This window comes from Nestor notabilis, unplaced genomic scaffold (genome assembly GCF_000696875.1).
Source record: "Nestor notabilis isolate BGI_N333 unplaced genomic scaffold, ASM69687v1 scaffold22173, whole genome shotgun sequence".
NCBI lineage: Eukaryota > Metazoa > Chordata > Aves > Psittaciformes > Psittacidae > Nestor > Nestor notabilis.
Window position 1 is genome coordinate 6,116 of NW_009921762.1, and position 8,117 is coordinate 14,232.

At 40.7% G+C, this 8,117-nt stretch overlaps 1 protein-coding gene across 1 annotated transcript; it reads left to right on the forward strand.

The window, feature by feature from the left end:
• Positions 1-486: 486 nt before the first annotated feature.
• Positions 487-3,903, forward strand: GDF2 (growth differentiation factor 2). Its single transcript, XM_010011293.1, has 2 exons — positions 487-1,067; positions 2,720-3,903. Exons 1-2 carry the CDS (start codon positions 725-727, stop codon positions 3,658-3,660), a joined length of 1,284 nt encoding a protein of 427 aa, XP_010009595.1. The 5' UTR covers positions 487-724; the 3' UTR covers positions 3,661-3,903.
• Positions 3,904-8,117: the final 4,214 nt, after the last annotated feature.

The window sequence follows — 8,117 nt, forward strand, 5'->3', positions numbered from 1 at the left end:
CAAACTGAAAATGGACAAGCCTGCAAACACCATGAAAAGAACTTGACACAAAACAGATATTTCACTGTGTACAAACAATAGCTCTTGGCTGATAAACGGGAAGTAGTTTTAAGGTTGTTTGTATTGTCATGAGATCATGTCTTGCAGAACCACAAGTCTCCATCAAATGATCAGGGATTTTCTGATAGTATATGAAGGGATTGCAATAAAGATTTGTGAGATGTTATTTACTAATAGCTAATAGAGTATTTTTGTTCTAGATCTCTATTTTCTAGTCTTGATGAAAACAGTATAATTTTCCACGTCCCTAAGAAAGCTACTCTCTGTTTGGCAAGGAAGTGATAGAAGAGTGTAATTAAGCAATGATGACCCTAAAGTGAAATGTGGATTCTTTACAATATACAATGTCCTTCCCACCAGCCACATGTGTTTGTCAGATGTTTACAGAATCTTCATTAACTAAGAGCTTTGCTAGATAACAGAAGCTGAAGCATGGCATCAATGACTCTGATAAGGGCAAGTGTACAACCAATCTGCTTGACAACTGACAAGAGGCTGGGGTTTGAAGCAGACTGCAGAAAGAACACAAGAAAGTGAATTGCAAAGGGCATTCCAGTTGTTTGCCTTCCATCTCCTTTCCTCTGTCTGTAATGAAATAAGACTTTTAAACAGCTAAAATACCCTTATCCTCTTGTCTCTCCACCAGAAAGTAAATATAGAAGAAATGCATTATTTTGGGGTATTAGCTGCACTGTCTGTTTTCAACATCATTGCCTGTTTGACAAGAGGCAAGCCTTTGGAAGACTGGGACAAGTTACCAGTTATGGGAAAGTCTGATGCACACTTTCATGATCCTGAGGAAGAAATTGAGACCCATTTCGACTTTAAATCTTTCCTGGAGAATATGAAGACGGATTTACTAAGGAGTTTGAATTTGTCAAGAGTCCCCTCACAAGTGAAGACCAAAGAAGAGCCACCACAGTTCATGATTGATTTATACAACAGATATACTGCAGACAAGTCCTCCATCCCTGCATCCAATATTGTAAGGAGCTTCAGTACTGAAGGTAGGAAAAGTCCTAAATATGTGGTCTAGAATTTTTAAAGAATTACATGGACAGTAGGCACTCAGTTTCTTCTGATATTCAGACGGAACTGAGTGCCAAACTTCCACTGATTATCTAGAAATAAAACAGATTAAAATTTTGGATTGTAGTCTTGCACTATAGGGCTTTTCAACCTTTAAAAAATACCATTACCTTTCATATTCTTCTTTGATATTTTCACTGTACAATACTATCTTCTCACACACATCAACTGAGATGATGTTCTGAGTAACAGGGTTTACATGAATAATATTTCTCAAAACTAGAAATTTGAAGCTGAGTTTTAATGTTAGAAAGCAAATTTTTTATCATCTATAATTGAGACATCCTTGCTAGAGAGCTCTTCTCTCAGGTGGGCTCTTCTTTAAAAACCGCAGCAACCAACCAAAAAATGTGTCTCTGGATCCAAGCAAGGAACAGCAGTGCTCCCCCAAAATTCTGAGTAGATGGAAAAATTTATACGGAAATGGGTAGACAAGCTTGTGTCAACTGAAAAAAATCAAGATCCCTGTCTGTGTAACATTAAATAGACTTTTTAAAAGCTCCATCAAAAGAAGCAGTAAAAAAGAAATAAACACATTTCTTGTGATAAAAATGAGATAGGGAGAATTGAAGCTTATCACTAGGGAGAACTTCAAATTCCTAAATTAGTGCCCCTAGTTCTGAAATGGAAAAAAACTTAACGGACTGAGCTAGGTTATAGTTTCCATATCTCACTCTCCTCTCTGACTGCTTTAGTGTGTAAACACTGTGAAGAAGTATCAAAATTAGCCAATTAAAACTGCCCTAAAACCCAATCATAATTGAGTAATTATCTTACATTGACCATCAAATAGACATCAGTCAGTGATGACGTTTAAACACTATCAATCTGATCTTCCAAATATCTGCTCCTCCCAAGGTAGATTTGCTGGTACTGCATATAACTTTGCAGGAAAAAAAAACACAAACCAAACCACACAAGCTAAATGTGTCCAGAATGGACTGGGACCTGAGCATGAAAAGCTGTTTCTCACCAAGTCCCGATTTAGACAAACCTTGAAGCTTCAATTCAGGATTTTCAAAAACTTTTCTATTTTCCCGAACTCCCAGTAATCCAATCTGCTTTCAAAGTTATCTGAAGAAAACAAAAACCTCAGCACAGCTAGTTCATGGAGGCACTTAAATACGTAGAATACTTCTCTGTATTAGGGGCAGTACATCCCATTGCATGATGATAAGAGCAGGAAATTCATAGGGGTTTTCAGGAATTCTTTGTGTAAAAATCTCTTTAGGAAATTACTAAATCTGAACACTTCCCAGATGCCTTATTTATGTACTTAATATTAACAAGCATCATCCACAGTTTGTTCTAGGCAGACTCTTATGCTCCTCTCCTCTCACTCACCTGACCATGCGATCTTGGTGAAAACATTACCAACACCAGGCATCTCCATTTCTTCTTTTCACTCTCTGCCCTTCAAACTTGGCTAGAAGATGGTATTTCGTTTTATTTTTTTAACATTGGATAGCCAAGCTCTTTTTATACCTCCAAAATACAACCTGAGTCTTCTAAAAGCAAGTTACTTGGACAGTCAGAAACACTGTAACCACATTTTCATTTCCTATTGCAGATGTTATTTCTTTAGCTTCACCAGAAGGAAATCCATTTCAGAAACACATCTTGCTCTTCAACATCTCTATTCCACGATATGAGGAAATCACCAGAGCTGAACTGAGAATATATATCTCCTGTCACAGGGAAGTTGCATCTCTCTCTAGGCTGGAAGGCAACATGGTCATTTATGATGTTCTAGATGGTGACCACTGGGAAAACCCAGAAAGTACCAAATCTTTCCTTGTCTCCCACAATATCCAGGAGTGTGGTTGGAAGATATTTGAAGTGTCCAGCGCTGTGAAAAGATGGGTCAGGGAAGACAAATTGAAGACTAAAAACAAGCTAGAGGTTGTTATAGAAAGTAAGGCTCTGGCTGGTTTCACTTGTGGGAAGCTGGATATCAGTGTTAACCCTGATACTAAAAATCTGCCCTTGTTAATAGTGTTCTCCAATGACCGCAGCAATGGGACAAAAGAGACCAAAGTTGAGCTCCGGGAGATGATTGTTCATGAACAAGAAAGTGTGCTGAAGAAATTAGGAAAGAACAACACTTCATCTGAAGAGCTAGAACAGGGAGACGAAAAGGCCATTGCTGGGCGTCACCAGCACTCCTCCAGAACCAAGAGAAGCGTCGGAGCCAACCACTGCCGGAGAACTTCCCTCCATGTCAATTTTGAGGAGATTGGTTGGGATTCCTGGATCATTGCACCGAAGGATTATGAGGCTTTTGAGTGTAAAGGAGGTTGTTTCTTCCCTCTGACAGATAATGTTACCCCAACAAAACACGCTATCGTCCAAACGCTGGTGCACCTTCAAAACCCAAAGAAAGCTTCCAAGGCCTGTTGTGTTCCAACCAAACTGGATTCAATCTCCATTCTTTATAAGGATGATGCTGGTGTGCCCACTTTGATATACAACTACGAAGGGATGAAAGTGGCAGAATGTGGCTGCAGGTAGTATACAAAGCAGAATCTCTAAGAATAAGAATACCCCCTTTTTCTGTTATGTGTAAATCTGTATATTAGTGATCCAAACAAAAATCCTCGCAAACAAAGTTTGGAGCAGGGTATGGGGCTGGTTGTTGTTGATGCTGCTTATTTTAGAGGAAAACTGGCATTTAAAGAATGGCAATCATTGTAAATAGCCTGCATTATATATATCATGGCAAAGTGAATACTGGATTAAAATACTGTGAGATTGAATGAACTGTGCATTATTTGGCAACAGTGATACAATTTTAATACCTTATTTCAACTTTTCTGTTTGTTCAGTTCTGTTTAGGTCACAAACTAAAGGATTTTCAATGGGGATTTAGTATGTCCCGTAAATGTTTAATAGGCATTGAAATCTAATTCTTTCAGCCAACTCTGACATTTTCAACTTCTGTAAAACTCAGTAAATGGAATGTAATCAGCATGATAAAGTCAGGAGTCTAAATCCTGTGAGCCTTTTCTCACATCAGGAATCTAACAGACTTTTACAGGCAAGTTATTTACTCCTGTAAGTGAAGATTTGCAGTATTCAAAAGAGAAGAGATTCTCAGACATATTTCATTCCCAGGTTTCCTTCTGTGGGTAGCAGGTGCCTTGGTTTCAACTTTCTTATCCTCAACGTCCCTATTTTTACCCCTTTATGGCACATACTTGAATGATAAGAAGTGCAGCCTTCCGCTTCTAAGACACTGTTTCCTAGGAGGAGCAGCAGCCCTTATCTCTGTGCAAAGATAAGAAGCCACTTTGACCAACTGCATATTCTTAGTATTTCTTTGCAAGAACATGCAGTCTAAGGACAATCAGCCTTAGGAGCTGTATCCTAAGAGTAGTGGGGGTTGGCAGAGCTCAGCACTTTTGAAAAGTCCAGGCTACTTATTTAGAGGCCTAAATATGTTCTTTAGAGTCTGACATAAGGCTCTGATGTTTTTTTAAATTACTTACTTGGAGAAACTCTATTTTACATGCAAAATTCATCCCTTAGAAATCTGGGAAAACCTGAAAACTTCTATCTGTGTTCTATGAGACTTATACTGCTGTATGGGAAATATACTATGATACAACAGCTCTCATGACTTCAGTTGTACTTTCACTAAACAAGGAGCCCATCTTTCCTGCAATTAAACTTCCTTTGATTATAATGAAGGGTTTGCATGTAAAAGAACAAAAAAAATGTCTTCTCTTGGTTTCAGGTGATGGGTGTACATGCTGTATAATGACACCATAATCCACCTCACTTCTACTCCTCCACTACCTTCCACACCAAAAATCCCAAACCAACCAAACAAAAACAGACAAACAAAAAAAACCCACCATTAGCGAACACTTTTGATCCAAGCCCACAGCAAACTACACATCCATTCAAAATGGCGAAGAATATTGATTAGGCAAAAATCTAAACAGTAGCTTAATGTATGGAAGCAACAGGATTTAAATCGATGCATATGTTTTAAATTAGGGCAGCCTGTGGGCAAGACGAATTCATTTTGCATGAACAGGTCAGCTTGAAATCTAATACACAGTTTATTTACTATTGATAACTTAATACAGAGCAAATAGCAGGTGAGTGTGAGCAGGGAGGTTGTAATTCCATCAAGAACTGCTGGTTACATCACAAACTATGAGCACATAGCACGATTCACCAGAATTCTTGGACTGATTTATAGGCTTTTCCTTTAGAACTGGGCTGCAATTGGATCAGACCCGAGACCTGGGTCCATGCAAACTCCATCCATCCATAGCTGTATGTCATTAACCTCTTAAGCTTCCCATGGCAATCCTCTCATTTTACTACTCCCCAGTGGTTTCTGTCATCTTACAATCATTGTTATGTCTTCCTTCTTTCAGAACTGCCTGTATTCTCCCCCTCTTTTGTTCCTGTCTCCTAAACCCATGACATTTTGCTCAACTTCTCTTAATCAAGTAAAAGAAACCACCAAACAACACTTGGTGTGATCACATTAGATCACATTAGAAAAGTTATTCACCCATGTGTCAAGGTAATCGTAGCTGTGTGCCCTTAAGTCATCTAAACACAAGGTCCTAGTCATATTTCGACTTCACTGAATACAGGACTTTGTCCATAATTAAATGAAAAAGTGGGGAAGGAGACAGACCAACTCCCACATCCTCATGGAGATAAATTCTCAATAATCAAATTTCTTCTCCTTTTTTTTTTTTGTTGTTTTTACAATCTGAAGTCAAACATTGATCTTTGTTTCCCAAGCTTACTTGGAGGAGAAAGAAAAAAAAAACAAAAACAAAACTAAACACAAATACACAAAACCAAAGCAGTTTTTGACTCAAAACCTCAGATCCTAGCTATGCTATAAGAATTCCAGATAAGCTTTACGGATCCTGTCCCAAAACTGGACTACATGTCACTTTTGTATTTCAACCAAAGGAAATTGATTGCTCTTCAGTCAGCTTTAATTATCACATTTCCACAGGCTTAGCATTTTGGTTGGTACAGTACTAAAATGAAACATGAATTTTCCATAGCATGTTGATCAGGGTCAAGAAGAAATAAGAATCCAGTAGTGACTACAGATGCTACCTACAGCATGTCTGGAGTGTGTGTCAAATTGATACTTGGTTTTACATTGTAAATTTAGCAGCTTGATTTATGTAGTTTTGAATATTCAATTTTAAAACGATTGCTAAAGTTCCCTCATATTTCAGATGCTTTGGAATGCAACAAATCAGACAAGTGGCCAAGATGTGCTAGAGAGTATATAGGCTGCAAAAAGCAGGCAAAGCACTTCGTCCCCTGCTTCAAGATGGGCCCCATCGGCCAATGGATAAAAAACCAGCCCTCACATAAGTGGATCCTGAACATCAACCAGCAGCTTGCTGCTACCAAGGAGCAGGTTGGGGCTTGTGCACTGTCCAGCAGATGCACAGTTAAAACTTACACATTTAACACAAACACATTGCTGGAGTGTGCCCTCCTCAGGTCCACTAGCTATCTCTGTAACACCCCTGTAATACCAGAATCACCATCTGACTCCTCAGCCAATTTTAAGGCTACCTTAGAGCACTTCACTCTTAACAGATAAACATGGTAAGCTGGTGGAAGTTGGTCAGGAGTTATAGCTGTTGCTATTCTTAGCTTCCCACCTTGCCTATGTACACAAGTACAGTGTTCTCTGATCTCATCCACTGCTCTGTGTTATGTCCTAACACAGAAGAAGAGCTGATGCAATTTACCGCTTAACAACACAGCATTGGTGATCACTAAAAGTCAAAAAGATCTCAATTTTCACTATTCTTTTCCACAGGTAAGAAGCAATGGCCTCATAGAATCTAGAAGTGTTCAGCTGGTATCTGCTCGGACCGGAAAGATCCTGGCAATACGGAAAAGTTAAGCTAGAATTGCCAGTTCCTGATATTCAGGCTAATAGGTTTTAGGCTGCCTCTCAAGGAGACTTATCATTTCAGACTCAATTGTGCTTTAACACAATTTACACTGCTCCCAGACCACATCTGATTCTTGTCTCTAGCCTCCTGAGAGCCTGGCCATTGCCACATAGGTAATGAATGTAAGTGCATGGCTATGCACCAGGTAGGTCCACACAGGAGCACACTGTGAGTTTCAGGAGTTATCGGTACCCTGCTATAGCTCCTCATAGGCAGCACCAAATTGAATTTTACTACTGCAAAGAAGAACTGAAAGATACAGGTGGGAACAGAGAACAAGCTGGCAAAGCCAACAAGTAGTAAATGAGCAATGCCTGTAAGGCAAGACCCCATCCTTAACCACGTAACAGCTCCACATACCCTGTGGCTGCTGTGAACAGCTAACAGGACATTACATCTCACTACTAACCACCTCCGTTTTCCCTGTATTAAGTCCCCAACATACCATTTGTTCTGTGTTTAGCACACGGCAGGTCCCTCCGCAGCCTCTAGCGACCGAGGGGCTCGGAGAGCTCTGCCCGTCCATCTGCAAGGCTGGACGTTCTAACTGCAGGTGTCCGAGTTGCAGACCTCTCCATGCCGCCCTGGGTCTGACTGAGGCTTACAAACTGAGGCTTGTAACCGATAGCTCTTACTCAGAGCCATCTTTGGCCTCTCTTCAGCCCTCAGTGCTTTTCCTAAGCCCTGCCTCCATGATGCCGCGGACCCACCGCCGCGCTGTGAGGGCCACCCGGCTGCCCGCGCCGCACAACCTCTGGGCCCGTGAGAGGCCTCCGTGCTGCCTCGGCGCCATCTCCAGGCTGCGTGGTGCTTCTACGCCGGTTCTGTTCGGTACTCCTCAGCAGTCGGCACATTTTCTTACTCTTCATGACATGGTACCTAAAAATCGCTCAGCTTAGAGGTGCCTCTTGCCGTCTCCCTCTGGGCTGCCCACAGCCTTTTTTGCACCTTTCCATGTCTCCAAGCTGCCCCACTGCCATGCCTGCACTGGCTGGTGGCCCCCAG

Excerpts from the sequence above, each read along its gene's own strand:
- GDF2 (XM_010011293.1), top strand. The coding sequence starts at position 725 with ATGCATTATTTTGGGGTATTAGCTGCACTGTCTGTTTTCAACATCATT. Across the intron at positions 1,068-2,719 it reads AAGGAGCTTCAGTACTGAAG|ATGTTATTTCTTTAGCTTCA; the intron begins GTAGGAAAAGTC and ends TTCCTATTGCAG.